This window comes from Tigriopus californicus, chromosome 10 (genome assembly GCF_007210705.1).
Source record: "Tigriopus californicus strain San Diego chromosome 10, Tcal_SD_v2.1, whole genome shotgun sequence".
NCBI lineage: Eukaryota > Metazoa > Arthropoda > Copepoda > Harpacticoida > Harpacticidae > Tigriopus > Tigriopus californicus.
In genome coordinates, this window is record NC_081449.1 from 8,841,156 (window position 1) to 8,858,646 (window position 17,491).

At 40.3% G+C, this 17,491-nt stretch overlaps 2 protein-coding genes across 3 annotated transcripts in view; both read right to left on the bottom strand.

Moving 5' to 3' along the window:
* LOC131888311 (peroxidase-like) overlaps nt 1-1,432 on the bottom strand; it is a 3,872-nt gene extending 2,440 nt beyond the window's left edge. Inside the window, exons 1-2 of the mRNA XM_059237143.1 lie at nt 980-1,432; nt 1-68 (exon numbers count right to left, since the gene is read on the bottom strand). Of these exons, the coding sequence (XP_059093126.1) occupies nt 1-21 (21 nt within the window). The 5' untranslated portion in view covers nt 22-68; nt 980-1,432. The remainder of the gene's footprint in view (nt 69-979) is intronic.
* Nucleotides 1,433-12,532: 11,100 nt separating this feature from the next.
* Nucleotides 12,533-15,953, bottom strand: LOC131888806 (ras-related protein Rab-14). 2 transcript variants are annotated; one of them, XM_059237740.1, is made up of 4 exons: nt 15,575-15,953; nt 15,299-15,487; nt 14,868-15,112; nt 12,533-13,025 (listed from the first exon to the last, which is right to left on the bottom strand). In XM_059237740.1, exons 2-4 carry the CDS (start codon nt 15,426-15,428, stop codon nt 12,729-12,731), a joined length of 672 nt encoding a protein of 223 aa, XP_059093723.1. In that variant the 5' UTR covers nt 15,429-15,487; nt 15,575-15,953; the 3' UTR covers nt 12,533-12,728. The 2 variants fall into 2 exon arrangements, with proteins under 2 accessions (XP_059093723.1, XP_059093722.1); XM_059237739.1 differs by having other exon boundaries at nt 15,299-15,952.
* Nucleotides 15,954-17,491: the final 1,538 nt, after the last annotated feature.

The following is a 17,491-nucleotide window of genomic DNA, read 5'->3' on the forward strand; positions in this document are numbered from 1 at the left end:
CGAGGATAAGAAGTTGTTCATAGTACGGAAACAAATTCACAGAGTGGCATCCATTGATACAGGATAGTCTGGAAAGAAACAAGGTGGTCAATGAAATTCTCTGCTGAAGACCCGACTTCCGCACGCGCAAACTGATATCCCTTGTCTGAGGACGAGTGCCAAACATACAATATGAAAAATTAACAGGAAGTTTTCAGGCACTGCGAACTCGGGTAAAAATATAATCTCTCTTGCATCTCGGAAATCCTGGATGAATGGACCTGTGCGACAGGAATTGTCCATTTGATGTGCCTCTGTGTGCGCAACGAAATCGCAGCTTGACAGCTGAAATACGTGCAGCCATCAAATGGCGTGGGTCAATAATCAATGCAAGAAGAATGAATGATAAAACTAGTAGCTTAGTCAAGATTCATACACAGGGCTCTTTTATGAGTTTATGATGTTTGTTTGTGAGGCATTAATGATGCGTGTCATAACGAGCTTACGACATCAAAAGCATCACTTTCATAGTTGCTAAGCTACCATGACCCTCACTGCAATTTCGCCACAACAACTCGACATGTCCAGGGGTCAAATTTTCAAAGTGATGGTTGATAAAAGTTGATTTCTCAACATACAAGTGATGGGCATGGGCGTTCTTTTTGAGAAAGACACATTCCTTTCAATCTTCTCATATCATTGCGTACCATGCTGACGAGAGTTACGCTCAAGGACTTGACCAACTTTGTCCTGCTTTGAGCGTCTCACTGCAATTCAATTCCAAAACTCTGCAAAGCTTTGAAGATGAAATAATAAGTGCAAACACATGGATTGATGGGCTCAAATAATTAAATAATTGAAGAGCACTTCGAAATACATCGCTACCGTCATTTAATTCCTTTTTGTTCACTGTTTCTCGCTAGTCGTAATATGCTAAAGCTACCATTTCCACCAAGTCCATTTGTGTTTTTTTGTTGATCACTTTTCCAATTGTTCTTACCTGGATGAATTCCTACTTGGCAAACTTCTTAGGAAGGAGCTCGACTTTGCAATGTCACACGGAGCATGTATTTGCTTGTCTTCTAATGTGGAAGTATGGGCGATCCACGTACGTAGGCCCACCCTCGTCCTTATTGGAGTCGTGGATTGTGCTAGTGCTGATGGTGGTGGTGGTGGTGGTGGAGGTGGCGTGTCTACTATGTATGATGGCTGGAGGGGTGCTGCATCAGGCCGATTCGTGGTTAAAATCGCCTTCTTCCTACAAATCCCTGGTTGGTAGCATCCAACTGAGTCCTTCCAACATGATGCGCGTTTACGTGCTTCAAAAGGTGCGGAGCATACCGAGCAGTTGGAAGGTGGAGTCCTCAGAGGTATCCTTTCCTTCCATCTGGTTGAATCGGCCCGATCCGCTAACCAAGATCCCTCCCTTCCCTGAAACGAAAAGTTCATACGGTGCCTGCACTCGGGGACACCTCAAGATTAGACGTAGAAACAAGGAAAACGGTTGCTGACGTGGGCTTGGAATTCTAAAATTATTGAACATCAACTGAGCCAGGTTTAAATGGTCTCTTGGGCCAGCAATGGGGCAACGGGATCACTTTTGCACTTACGTAATTACTTTAATATTGCAAATTGTAACATTGTCAGTAGGACTTTGTAACCTCATAAAATTGCTTTTCATGCACATACATCTATCTATGCTTACAATCTACAAGAAAACACAAATTAAAGCTCTAGTGCGTTGAATATCCTTTGAAATCATATTTAATGTGAGATGTAAGCAGGGAAACAGCCAAGCATTGTATTTGCCCCGTTTCTGCAACGCAGCAATGTCCTATCTGAACACTTGATCTCATTTTTATTCTTTGCACTTTCTCAACTTTGAGTTAAAGGAAGCAGCTCAGAAGACAGAATAATTCAAATTGAGTTACTTTCCATGTCCAAGTTCAAGTAGAAGTGGACTGGGGAATAAGGACAAACACAGAATACACGAATGCCTCTGCCGATAGGAAGCAAAGGGGTAAGCAAAGCAACTGAATTCTAGCGTACATGATTAATTTGAAAAAAAACAACAACGAATCTTAGACAAGGAACATCATGAGCCAATACAACTTTCTGGACTACATTTTTTGGATCTTCTAAGCATTTCATAGATGATATTGCCTCCTTATTTTATATGCATTCAGCTTAATTCAAATGTGTAATATTTCCACAATAAAAGTTGTATCTTCTCCTAGTATTGTGAAGTTCTTTTATGAATTCAGTAACCACGGATGCCAGGATATTTGATTCTCAGACAGACCCCGCCTGTCTTCAAATAATGCTGGGAACCAAGATCATTGTGAAATATCAATTATATTATCCTAAAAGTCGGTTTCGTTTGAAAAGAACCTTTAGCCAAGAACAAAAAATGTTACCTAAATCCGGGTAAAATGGGCGCAGGTTGCATAATACTGCTCATATGAAAAAGTTTAAGTTTGCCGATAACATTAATTAAAAGCTAGTTAAGGTATCAACACGCAACGTTTCATCATGCTGGATCATCCAACTTGGACCATTATTCAGTTTGGTATTAGTTTTCGATTTCTGTGGTCTATTTTCGTTCATGTTGGGATGTTGTTTTTTGTTACTTTTAAACCCTCTCATTTTCTGCGACTTATTTTCATCAAACTTGACAGGAAAAAAATATGCGTCTCTTTTTCTATTTTCAGCATAGGATAGCATCTTGAGTTTGTGCCAAGGGCCAAAATTCTCAGTGCCACATGTCAGTTGCAACTTACGTATCTATTTTTCTGATACGGTTCAAAGATGATGGAGCTTGCTTTAATGAGAGGGGAAAGAACCAACAAACAAAGGTGAAATTTGAACGAAACAGCAATGAATCTTGAAGCCCACGTAATGAAGAGTGTCGAAGACAACAAGTAGATGGGAGAGAATTGGATCTACAAATTGCGATTACCTCCAAGATTTTCTTCCTGGACTTATGTTCCCAATCGTATCATAATTGAATAATAGAACGATAAGTTTCAAAGGCATGCCCTCTCAAAGGTCACTACATAACTCTTTTAGCAATGGATTACAAGAAGAGGGATTAATCATCCATTTATGTACTGGGCTTTGAGAGGGCATAATTTTTGACCCACTCCTTCGATTGAGCTGAAATTTGAAATGTGTAATTGCCAAAACCCTGGCACATTCTCATTTGAAGGACAAGCCAGTGCAATCACATGCTTACTAAATGTTAGATTTAGACTTTAGCATCTTCTTCCATATTCCAGTGGTTCATATACGAATCGATCTAAGTTATGTAGGTCACAACAATTGGCCACAAAACTCGGGTAAGGACAAAGCTCATGGAAGCTTAACATATAAATGAATACGGGTAAGGTTGAATTCAAAGTAGAATTGAACATCCATCATTGTTTTTAGTTAAGGGCAAGAATAAATCCAAATATTTTGTGGTCTATATGATAAAAGAGCCTATTTCAATGCAAAAGCATGTCACATTCTTCTCTTTTTGGGGATTTCTTAATCATGAGGATATGTTAATGAGTAGCAATGGGCGTAAGCAATCCAAGAATTGGTAAACTTCGTTACATGTTAATTTTACCTTTTAACGATCAGAAAGGAGAGTTAATCGTTAATTACTCACTGTTTATTTGGTGGATTCACTTGGCAAATATGCCTAGATGACACATAATACATATCATATAATGGTTATCCAGACTTCATCTTTGTTTTTTTAACTTTAAAAATTTCCATATTTAAAAAATCCAAGCTGTATGCCTCAAATCATGCAACTCTCAACGAATTAATCTTGAAAACTAGTGATAAGGGACCAGCTAATAAATGAATTGAAAGAATATTTAGTTATTGAAACTGAAGTTTGTTAAGTCTTCAAGCCCTGCATACTAAAAAATTGAATATGACCAATTTAAAGCTCATCTTCCATAATTCCAATAAAGTTTCGCGATTGTTATAAACATGTTGCACACCCAAGTTATGTTAAACATACTTCTTAAACTATGTCTAAGTCTCGAAAAGTCTCTCAATCTCTAGATCATTTTTTTTTGGTAATGGGAAGATACAATTGACTTTTTAGTTAGGTTTTTGGCTAATCTTTTCGATTGAGCTCATAATTTACCAGATCGGTTTTTTAGTTTCCTCTCTTCAAACCACGACACATTGATGTTAACGTTGCTACCATCTAAATTTCATATTGTACAATATTGTGCATTTGACGGGAGTTAGCAAAATGTCAAGCAATGTAAAAGAAGCCACATTTTGATCGATCAAAATCAGCACAAAGGCAAGAACTTGACAAAGCCCAGTATCACCCAGTCAGTCAGCCAGCGCCTCTTGATTTACAACGATACCGACATATCAACCAATATACGTACGTAGTGGGCAATTTGATCGTTCGATGCATGTCCCGTCTACGTTCTGGAAGCATGTGTGTCCTCTAGTTCATTTTCGTTTTGTGCGTTTTCATTATTTTCTCACGCTGTAATCGTAATTTGATTGTCTGTATCAAGGCAATATTGATATTCTAATCAAATGCCCTAAGTCGTCGTCCAGACGCAAAGCGTTGTGGCCATTGAAAGGATAGATAGTGTTGTAAATAGAGCATGTCCTGAAATGCTCAGAGACTGCAGCAGATCAAGCAACGCTTGATTGTCACCCTGTCTCTCTATGTATATATATGCACAGTGCTATACTACTGTAGTCTCTGTTTGAATATAGTTTGTACTGTATAAAGGTACGTATCTATGTATCTACGTACTCCTGGTGGTAAGTAGAAGCAGACACGTTTCTAACATGGTGGACCTCAGCTCACTTAGCGGCCAAATGGAGGGAGTTGCATCATTGATTGAGACTTGAGCACTTGTGGCCGGGGACGAGGGATTGTTCTTGTATTTCATATGACTGGCTGCAATTGGTGTCATCATCTCAGCCTATCCGACCATATATTTCTCATCCTCTCACTGGGGGCAATGGATGATGGATGCATGGATGCTTAGCTCTGGATCGTCTCAGTTACGCCATCCAGGCTACGTACTATCTTGTACCTTCCCTCCGTTGGGTTGAATGATGATGATGATGATGATGATGATGTGAGTACGAAATTGATGATGCTGGCTGAGTGGGTCACGAGAACAAAAGAGTGTCTGCGCATGTATTATTATGTGTCCCTGAGCTCCTCCCAATCAAGCGTCGAGCGCCACGTGACCTAGGATGCAGATTTGTCGTATGTTTATTCATAAGCCACCACCGATGGCAGGAAGGCTCCGGCAGACTTCTCGATCATTGCTTGCGATAGGAACAGGCCCATTCAAGCTCATTGGTCTATTTGATTCTTTTACATGTCTTGCTTGTTGTGAAGTCAGTCATTCAACAATTGGTGGTGGAGGTGGTGGTTGTGGCACTAGTAGTAGGAGTACTAGTAGTAGTAGTAGTAGTAGTGGTAGCAGTAGTAGCAGTAGTAGCAGTGGTAGCAGTAGTAGTAGTAGTGGTATCATCAAGTGAAGACCCTTGCCAACCAGCGCCCTGGTAGCCTGACAGCTTGCCTGAAGACAACGCAGCAATCCTCCGTCCTTTGACGAAAGACCCTGAACTTTAAAGCCATCGCAATCGGCAGTGGTTTTACCACGAGCGACGTGGCGGTTGGGTTGCTCCATCCATCTGCTCTGGAGTCTAGGGCGATCTAAAGGGATCATCCATCCACCTCTCAGCTCAGAGATTAAGGACTGTCCAACTGAAAGTGGAAAGAGTCAGAGTTGGAGTACAACAACTGAACTGTCGTCGCCAAAGAAGTCATATTAGTGCAATGAGGCTGTCAATGTTGCTACTATTAATATTATGACGATGATTTAGTAGTAGTAGTTGTAGCGTACTACTCGACCTAGTAACTAACACCTACCAGAGATGGTGAAGGCGGTAGTGTTGGTAGCAGTGGTAGTTCCAATACTAGCTTGTAGCACCTGGTTGCTACCAAGTGATTGGGTAGGGTGTTGGCATTTTCGAAGTTCATTTTGCACTCATTCCGCCCCCAGCATGAGAGTAGTTTGTAGGTGGCCTGTAGCCGCTGAACACTATTTTACGTGCTTACAAAAAAGTTAGCCGTGTCGTATAGTAGTTAAAGTATGCTGGTTGGTTGGTTGGTTGGTTGGTTGGTTGGGTGGTTGAATGCAGCCTGCTTGGTGGCTCAGTAGAGACGCTTACGTCTCCGGGGTGAATTGGCACCAACCGAGGAGGAAGCCACCTACTTTTGATTGGAATTATGAAGACTTATGTAATAAAAAGAGGTATCAATCTTCACAGGATCGCTATCTTGAGTGAGGAGGGAGGGATAGTTTCAACCTGAAAGATAGCAACTAGCTTCCTTAAGACATTTTGGCCAACTATTCGTAGTAGTATGAGGGAGGAGCACCGTGGAAGAGTACGGGCGCACAGGGCATCACTGTCTTAAAGTCGTTGAATTCTCAATTGTGACTAAAGCTAAAAAATTATTCATGTAGTTACCTTTTATTTGGTGCATAATATATTGCGATTCTCTGAATGACAAAGTAGGATATTTTTCAATATAAATCTTTTGCTAAGGTTTTCAAAACTTTCCCTTTAAAGTACTAAAGTACTCAAGAAAAGGGCAAGTTCCAATCCACCTTGTAAAGGCAAAAAGTTTCAGCCCGGACCTCAATTGTCATTTATTTCACTTCAATGGGCCAGTCATTTTATAAGCTATATTATGGGTGGTTAATGAAGTTTAGTTTCCTTTCTCTTCTTGGGTAAAAATGCCGCAATTGAATCATTTAGAAAAGGAAAAAGAGTGCATAACATGTTGATTCATGAGAGGAGCTCAATTTCGGGACACCCCACATTGTCGGTACATTTTACTCTGGCCATTGGGCTAACATTTCAGGAGTCCCTCAAAAAAAAAGAAAGAGCTGTTGTGTCAAATGATTCTATCTAGTGATTGCAATTGAATAACATGTATTCTTCTTATTGTAATCGTTTCATAACTTGTTTTTATGAATTAATCTTTAGCTTTTGACCAACGGAATGGATGTTCATCGTACCAGAGTGTAAAGTACTTACAAGTGCCACAATAGAGACTCTAGTACTTTTGACTTACTAAATAGTAATTGCCGCACTCTGAAAGCTCGGGTACAGGAGATATTTAAAAACTTTCCTTTAGACTTCTATTGATGAGATCAAGAGGTTCCCTGTTATGCAAAATAGGTAAAAAATGTTTTGATGCAAACTGTTTGGCAACCTCAATTGGTCAATGACTTGGGTGTTTTTTGTTCGGGAAGCAGAGCAAAAAGGTTCTTTCTCGTTGTTTTCAATCGCCAACCATGAAGGTGATCGAGACGACGTTTTCTTGGCCTTTATAGAGGCACCAATGCAGAGACACAAACTCTACATCAAGATGATCTTGAATGGGTGTGTGACCTCAAGGAAGAAACCCTGACGAAGCGGATGATCGTGTCCATGTGGTACGTACAGTAGTAGAGGTAGTAGTCAGGCAAGCCAAGGGCATTTTCTTGTAACACTTGCCCAAGGTTAAGGAAGTAGAATCCCAAGAAGACACGAATTCTCGTTCGTCCACTCACTTTGGGATGAATATGAGTATGAGTTTAGGATGGGCATTGCTTTGATTGATTGATTGATTGATCAAACGATAGATGAATGGAGGGATCAATATGTAAGTTCCACTTTGTAAACGTACCCAAATATCTTATTTAGGGTGCATAATCACCACGCCCATTACATGAGCCAACCCCAAAAACGATGAAGGTGATCTCGCATTTGGTCTCGCAATAAGTCACTTATTAGTCCCTTAGACTTGCCTCACTAACAATGAGTCGTTTTTTAATTCTATTTTGGTCAGAACTTAAGTTGATTTTTCTTGAATTCTTTGAGTTCGTTCTTGTGGCAACCAAACCTGTTCTAGGGTCCAAAGTTTCAACTTTATCTGGCTTCAATTATATATTCTTCCGAATTCATCCAATAAGACAACGACCACGACGAATTGCTATACATGGTTTTTTAATGACAACCTCAAATTTCCAAGTTTTATATTGTTATGCACGTACGAGTAATTTGGCCACCAGCCTATGAATAGATAAGAAGGGCGGTACTCAACTACTGGCTGTCAAAAATATAACATTGGAGAAGTAAAACTTCGCGATACGATCGCTTGACCTTCTCAAAAGAAAACAAACAGTGCCAATTATTTCTTTCACGGCTAAAACATCACAGAAATGCCCAAAAAAACTATTAGGTCTCATTGTCCTGTTCTGTATTTGTAAGCTATTGACGATTGCCCAAGATTATTGAGATTACGAACTCTTCGGTGGATGGAGGCAATAAGAACCCGGAAGCCCTCCTAACAGCGTTTGGGTGACCCCGGATAAATGTCAACGGGTGCAAAGCTGATTTTCAGAAGCAGAACGAGCTTTTATGTGGTTGGAGAATGAATCTTGACATCAAAAATGTACACTGAACATTTTGGGGGAATGGATCTAAAGCAAGTGATAATTCCCTTGCGAGTGAAAAGGAGAAAAATAGTTCATTAATCTACAAAACTATAGTTAAATGCGAGGCATTTACTTCAAAAATATTATCATTTTCATGATTTAACCTACTCTGACCAGATATTGTTCTGGTTTAACTCAATATTCATAAGCTCAGTTGATATTGAATTGTACTATTGTTCCACCCAACAAGGGCAAGTTTTAAGTTGCATTCCTCACGATTATTAGAAGTTTGGAGATTTCGATTTTGATTTTTGAAAGGTTATTCTGATTAGTTGGTGTAGTTTTAGCTGGTGATTAGTTGCTTTCGCATTTCCAAAATAAAAAACGGAACCTTGGATTGCTGGTTCTACGCAGAGATCGAAAGTCAAATACACTGATAAATTTAAAAGTTGGAAAAATAATTGCTTTTCCTGCAGAATGAGTGTAAATTCTAAATGGTTGACAAAACCTGTTTCCTTAAAGTACGGGACATTTACAATAATCAGTATTCTATTTACTATTCGCATTCATAACTCTAGAATTACATCTCAACGTCAAAAAAAATGTTGTAACTTAGACTCTCAATCATAATTCCTACTGTGTGGTGTATTTGCTCCTGGAAAACAACATAAAAGTCTAAAACAACGTTTTCAGCCTTTAAAGTATTTTCATGTTTATGGATGAGTAAAAGAGTGGTATTTTATAAAGCACACTGTTGATTGAACAATCCTTTTCAAGGCTAAATGACCTGCAATTTTTTTCTGTTAACAAAGAATAATGAAGCATCAAAAGTCATAAGTGACCCCTCAATAACTGGGATGACGTCATCATTCTTTTCACGCTTCTTTTTTTTGGTTTGATTTTTCACGGGTTTTGCAAACCGCAACAGGGAATGTAAATCCCAGTACTATTAAAATGAAAGGTTATAGTTCGTCTATATATCCCTTCAATCTTTATATGATATTTGGTCTACCAACGAATTTGAGTTGGCAGACCGAGCTAGTCCTTGAATGTAGGGTTGATCTGGAATGCTATTGAAAAATTGGTCCAAGTCTGACTTGAAAGATGCAACCGAATCAACGAGGCCTACGTATTCCCTAATAAATTGAGAGGGAAGCAAATTAAACAATGAAGGAGCCCGAGAAACATCTTTGGACCTGCTCGACCTTTTGCAAACCTGCTGAACTCATTGGAGCCCAAATGGGTGAAGCATATTCAAGATGTGGTTGAACAATCGACTTGTTCAGAGTTAGCATCGTGATGCGGTCTCTGGACTCAAACGTGCGATATATCCAACCACAAATTTGAAAAGCTATACCCACCTTCAACTGGATATGCTCATCGAACTTTCCATTATTTTGGAGGACTACACCTAAATCTTTCATAAATGAGACCTGCTCAATATCTTTACCTCCATTATCTACGAGTGGAGTATTCAAAGGAGTTGACCCGAAGGTTATTGAGCGGAATTTCATTCCGTTCAAAGCCATATTACTCTTAGTAACCCAAGAATAGCTTATTTCTAGGTCCTTTGCAAGGCTAGTGGAATCTTGGCCATTTCTACCAGAAACTAACTTTGTATCGTCAGCATAAGAAGAGAGACTGGCAGTAATACTAGGCTTTGTAAGCGGGGCAACGAATGTTATAAAACGGAGGGGCCCTAAGATGGAGCCCTGGGGAACACCTGACTTGACATCATGTACGGCACTAAGGAATCCCTCAACCTTAACAATTTGCTTCCTATCATGAATGAAACTTCTTATCCAATTGAGAACCTTGCCTTGGATCCCAATGTCATGAAGTCTATTCGACAAAAGCCCATGATCTACTTTATCAAAAGCCTTAGCAAAATCAAGATAGACATCAACTGACTCATGCCTTTCCAGTCCTTCAATGACTTGCTCTAAATGCTCAATCAGTTGGGTAAGCGTGCTAAAATGTGCTCGGAACCCGTTCTGGCTAGGAAGAAGAACTTCATTGACTTCAAGATTCAATGTATCCAAAAGTATTACCAACAATATATAACGCCTTTATACATAAGTCAACTAGATTGCTTGTCTTCAGGGAAAAAGTAACCAGTATCCTTCAAGTAATTAATCAATGGTATTTTTTTGTCACAACTAGACCTCAAAAATAAAACGTTGCCTTATTGGCCAAAATATTTATTCTTATGATGGGGGAAAATGAGAAAAAAGTTGGCAAGATTCGAAGAAGTCATGGAACTACAAAATGCAAAAAAAGCTGCATAATGCAAAAAAATAGTGGTTCCAATGGTTAAAAGATCTTTTTAACCCCCTTTGTTAGGTTTGTATCTATTAGAAAATCCTAGAGACACAACTACATTTACCAAGCTATCCATTCAGTTTCTTCATCTTATTTACATGAAATTCTTAAAACAATTCTCACAATGTTTGACATTTGGACACTTTTTTATCTCGTGCGGATGTTATGGCACACAATGGATTCTCTTCTTGAGTCTAGGGACCCCCTTTGTAAGTTTTCATACTACAAAATCCTAATGCACAAATCTACATTAGCTGGGCTATCCATTGAGTTTCTTCATCTTACTTACATGAAGTTTCTTAAAACAATTCTCACAATGTTTGACATTTGGACACTTTTTTTAACCCATACGCATTTTATGGTATGCAATTAGTTCTCTTCTTGAGTCTAATGCTATTGCTTAGGGCGTTGTTTTTTTTTTTAATTACATACGGGTTTTGATTGAATCAAACGCATAGTGGCAGGTTTGGGATTTATCTGATCATGCTACACGGAAGTAAAAAAAAAGTCCCCAAAATGGAAACGCAATAACAGATCAGGAAATGAATAAGGACTCAAATGACCAAACGGTCAAAATGTTGCAAATGCGAAAGAAGCAACAGTAATTCAAAAAAGAATAAAAAAGTGGAAAGGATGGCTGAAAAAATGGGAAAGTTGGAAAATTAGGCCAAAAATAGTACCCCATTATTGTGGGAATTTAATCTTTTTGTAGGTTTAATCATAACTAGAGCAGAAAAACATAGTCGATTAAAATTGGCAAAATAGCGCCTAAAAAAGCGGGGGGAAAATGGCGAAATGGTTGGGAAAATAGTCGATAAAATATGCGGAAAACAAGCACTGAGTGGTGTAATTCTAGATTTTACAAGAAGCTAGATTGCCAATTTCAAATCCCTGGACATTAAACAAACCACAACGGGCCCAAAAAGGCAGCTAATTTTGAAATTGCTTTCCCAAAACTTCCAAAATCGAACGGTCTTCCCCTCAATCTGGTCAACCTGAAGAAATTGCCAGCATATTACCGACGTTAGTTATTAATTCTTATGTAAAGCTTTCCATCAATATCAGGTTCAAGTGGTCTTGGAAAGTAGGCTTCAATACATCAGAAAAGGAGAGTGAGACGTGGATAAGTAGGTAGGTAGGTAGGTACCTGTGCAAAGCGTTTTGTTCGACCCGTAACTGCAGTTCTACGCCACGCAGCTTTGAGCTTTGTTGGGACACCTCCCTACTCCATGGACGAAATGTGTGAAAACGGCAAAAAGGTGGAAAAAAGTCAAATAGACCCCAAATAGTCGAATAGACCCTAAAAAGTCGGAGAGAGTGTTAAAAAAGCTATTCGACTTCTTTTTTTACAGCTATAATCATAACATTACTCTTTATTAAACTGTACACCAATTCAAAATATGTTTGGAGACTGTTTATTTCTTCTGATCGATTAACTGGCGAAGTTAATCTTTAACCTTACTAAACCTCCAACATGTTAGGGTACCTAGCCTTGCTTGCCCTGTGTTGAACCCAAGGATGTTGCATGTATGGTTGACCTGTGTGCACATGAACTTCTGAAAATGCGCTCCTGAAGTGCTCCACCTTTCTCTTGATCTAAACATAAAAGAGCCAATACCAAGCAACTATTCAAGCTAACCACAAGCAAAACATTTGAGACTAAGTGAACAAAAACCATTTCAGTCTTGCTCGGTAAGTTTACTTTGTGTTTGTGAGGGATCAAGTTTAGTCTAATCAGGCTCATGGAGAAATCTTGTTTTAAAATGCATTTCCAGTTTAAACATAAAAAATAGTCAACAAATATGATTCTCGCCAATGAACTGCACGAGCGGAGAGCGACGTAAGCACGAAATGACGCATAATGCTCGTCATGACAAGCCCGTTAATTCCAATCTGATTCATTTTTACAGTAGTTAAACTGACGAATTCTGTGATGAATCAACATAATCAGCAATTGCAAGACTCTTTGGGAGCGGAGTCATGAGTTAGAGAATGACTTTTTGATCCTCCCGACGGTTTGTGCTGAACGCCAGACTCAGCCGCATTTAAATCCAAGCTTCCATCCTGAATACTTTGGAAGATGTGTTTGGCAGCCTGGGCAAATGCATCCTCGACCTTCTCGCCCGTTTTGGCGCTTGTCTCCAGAAAAGCCAAGCCGTTCTCTTCTGCAAATTGTTTCGCCTCTTCATAGGTGACGTCACGTTGCGCTTCAAGGTCACACTTGTTTCCAATTAGGAATATCACCTGGAAGAAAAACGAAAAGTGTCAGTGCTAAGCCTTCACTATCAAATCTACAGATTACTTGATTGGGCTTGATGACAATGAGCAGTACATAACATTGATGAATGCATTGTTTGAAGCATTATCTATTGAACCAGGAGGATGCTATTCCCGAACTTTTTGAGAGCTTAAAAGACCATTCCTTCGCTCAGTTATTGTGATGACGTAGCAATTTGAAACGTCCATTTCATCTTCTGCAATCAATCGGTTACCAGAACCCTGGCAAGTTATTGATCTACTAATGTATCATGTCACAATCTTAAATCGAACTTGTTAATCTTTATCTCCATGTCAACTCTCCGGGGCGGTTTTGCCTTTGCGTCTGATAGCCATACCTAATAATGATACATAGGGCCTAAAAGCTATAAGCATTCATAATTTTTGGGTTTTGGAACAAATTTTGACGTCATTGTATGTCTAACCAGGATAAAAAGGTGGCTCTAAACCACGTTTAAAACATAGGCAAATCTCAGGGGACTCGAAATAAAATGATAGATAAAGTTTGAACATCAAAGTGCCAACATCAGAGCAGATTCAAAATTAATGATGCTCTGTTGCAATGTTTGACGTTGTTATGGCTCCACCTATTGCTGAAACTTTTATGGTACGATAGAAAACCATAACTAACACATAGAAGAAGTAACATAAAAGAGTAAAAGTCGAGTTTGTTGTGTTTTTTTTACTGCAGCTATATCGGTAACCATTGGAAACTGTATTTCCAGCAGATTGAAAAATCAGATATCCTATCAGCCGTTCAGCTGTGACCCACCCATTCGCTCTGAAAACGAGTCCGCCTGGCTGGCTGGAATGGCACTCTCTAGGTTTTGCTTCCTCTATGATTGACTGACGTAAAAGTTCCAGTATACTATTTTGCGATTTTAGCTGCCACAATGCAGAATTGAATCTAAAATTGATGAAACCAAGATAATAAATTACTTCAAGGCTGTGGCTTGTGTCCGCTTATTCATTCTCGCTTTTCGACGAAGTGTTCAATTTAGAAAAAGACATGTTACAATATCAAGGCAATTTGAAATCCTCTTTTGTTTTAAATCGGGCACCAGCTTTGTACAACTTCGATGATTCTATACATTAGATAACCTGCTTTTAAGTTTTAAAGGTGACTTCGATCGGTTCTTGATTACGATCCGACACATGCAAGGGTGCCCTAGCGTGGCTAATTCAAACACTTTACATGACCAAATATGTTAAAAATTATGGCTCAACATGACTTACAGGGAGTTTTATTCCCTTGTATCGGTTACAAACCCAAAAATTAAAGGAAGACAAAAAGAATTCCAAAACGATACAGGACATATTAATACGTTTCAATCAAATATGAATCGCAAAATTTGCACTAAGACCTTATTTGTCGGTTTGAAAACTTCGATTCGACAGGAGCCTTTCTAATTCACACTCCAGATTTTTTGAGAGAGGTTTCGGACATGACTACCAACATAAGACAAAGTCCTCATTGGTCAACGGCGTGTTTTCTGTTCACTTATTTCATTGAACTTGAAGTTAATGCTATAGCACTTTTCGGATGATTGCTTCCTTCTGTCCCATCGCTCCACTCGCGGCTGACTACACCGCACACGTCATCACCAACTACCACGTTTGTTTTCAATAATTTACGGCCGGAAAAGCTAAACAAATTATATATCATGGGTACTTATTTTATCCTAGATCATTTTTTTGTCCACGGTCTCCAACACCGGGAACTTCCATTCGAAGCGTAGAGCCGAGAAATCAAGATCGACTTCAAGAAGGCAGATTATTGAATTGGGAGTCTTTAGACCGCTTACGTACGGTATTTGGATTGGTTAGATTCCTGGCATCGGTCAGCCAACTACTTAAATGATTGTAAGTAGATCGGCGGGTCACATCGTACACCATAAGTGCTCCAGCGGCCCCCCGATAGTAGGACCGTGTCACCGCCCGGAACCGCTCTTGACCCGCCGTGTCCCAGATCTGCAGCTTGATTTTCTGCCCCGACACCTCGATGATCCGGGTGCCAAACTCAACCCCGATGGTGTGCGGACAATCCGCCATAACTGAAACAATACGGTACCAGGCTATGAAAACGGGTGGATGAGTCGGAAACTCATGGCGGGGCTGGTAGAACGCACGCAATCTTCTGACCAAACCCAAATTCGGGCCGAAACACTTGATTGAGGAGACTCGGGTCCTTTCTTAGAATGAACCCATTCTCTTACTATTGAGCCGCGTGGGCGTCTTACATTTCTTTTCTGTGAACTGATGGAGGAGGCAGGACTTTCCCACGCCCATGTCGCCAATGATGATGTACTTGAAGATGTAGGAATAGTTGTAGGGTGTCACGGACGAGGAAGAGCTCGACGCGGAGGCCATGTTGAGGACCCGATCAATTGTAAAAGAAGATGAAGAGAGACCAGGAACGGACAGCCCGCCTGTCGTAGTGACCGACCGAGGGTGAGGAGAAACGGACAGAGAGATAAAGTGGGCGGAACGGGTAGACTGTCAATCAACGAGAATACCGGGGAGACGTCCTACACGGGTTGGTTATCGGAAGTCTTGACACTCCCCCAAACCCAAAGGCGCCACCGTGGCCAACAAATCCAAAGCCCCTAGGTGAGGGTCTGGCTCGATTGATATGCTGGATGGGATACGGGAATGGCGACAAGCCAGTCAGTACTCTCAGTCAGGTTGGTACAAGCCACGGGTAGCCACGGGTGACCACGGGTGACGCCTCGGAAGTCCAAGCCGTGAGCCCAGTTGACCGGAGGTGAGTGAACCACAAAAACGAGGACGAGAACCAGGAGGAGGGACACTTTGTCGTCGTTCAAACCCTGCGTCAGGCTGTATGTATAGTTGTATGTATGTAAGTATATATGCAATCGGTGAGTCTGTCCGTCTGCTCCTTTTTCTGTGAGTCTTGTTGTTTGTATGTGCCAAATGTGCGTGCAACTGTGCAACTGTGCATGCCAGGTCATCCGGGCAGGCACGGGGCCCAGCCTAGACAGGCCATGAGGCTGGGGCCCAGCAGGTCTAGATAGTAGGGACTGTGGCCAGGCCTGTCCGGGTTTGGTAGTGATGACAGGTTTGAGTCTAAGAATATATATTTATGAGACTTGGGTGTCAACTTTCGAATTAGGCCAGACCCAAGCTTAACCCGTCGCCCAAGCCCGATCACAACTCTAAGGATACGACGATTGCATCTACCTGTCACTCGTTGAGACTGGGCCTGAGTCATTCTGGCATCTCCAGTCTAGAATGTCATTTTTGAACCCAATTCAAGTCACTTGGCTTGAACACAAATCTTGTTTTTGTGCACCTTTTGGCTATTTGCGGACACTAGGTGTTCATGCCTCAGTTTGATTCCCAAAATTGCCCACCCTATAAGTGGGGGAGTTATTTCTGGAGATAACAAATTATCCCGCACCATGAAGTCAAATTTAGTTTTGTTCAGTGCTCATCCATGGTGTTGCTTACCCCCTCCCTCGCAGTATGAAATCTGTAACCTATGCAAAACCACCACTTTTCTTCAGGGATTTGCAAAATCAAAAATGTTGAATTATATGTGTTATATCGAACAGGTTAAAAAATACTTTTAAACAAATCTTGCCTAGTGAACCATTCCATTGGTCTATACATAAGGATCGTTTAAAGCTCTGAAACCATACAAATTTTGTGCTTATGATGAATTGAACAAACAAAAGAAATGGAATTCTTGTTCCCCTCACATTGCACAAGCTTAACATGTTTAGAAAATTGACCCTTCACTACTGATCTTGAACCTCTTCGAATTTCTCCTCAACAGCGTTGCCATCCAAACTCCGCGGGCGCCAAAACTTCTAAAAGTGGCTACTTTTGAAACTCACAAACCAAGAAAGAGATTTGTGGCCTGGAAGCAATAAATTGGCCTCTAAGTGGCGACGAAAAACATATGTGGCCTCTCAGCAATAATTTGATCTCAGGGTAGTACTTGTAAGCGCTTATTGGCCACGAGAAGAAATATATGTCCCCCGATCCTGAATTTAAACACAGGTAGGCTCTTTTGTCAATCATTAATTCAAAATTGGCCTTCGAAACGAACGACTCTGACTTAGTGGTAAAACGCCATCTTATTTTTGAAAGCATGCAAGTAAAAATGTTGTCGGCATCTTTAGGAAAACATTTATGTTATTGTTTTCTTACATTTTGAAGGAGACTCTTTTTATTGTCAGGCTTTTCCAAGGTGACGTTTTTATCCAGAAAAACTCTTTTGAGTCATTTGAGTAGCACCTGTCTGACGGTTCATTACTCTAAAGTCGGACAAAATTAGTTCGGATGTCGAGCAGAAGTTCCAGAGGGTTGCCCTTACCGATTTTCTTTATAATGCCTCGGTTCAGGCCATTTGCAAATCTGAACCGTCAAACTTCTGCAATTTCTGCTTGAAGCGTAAGCAACATATT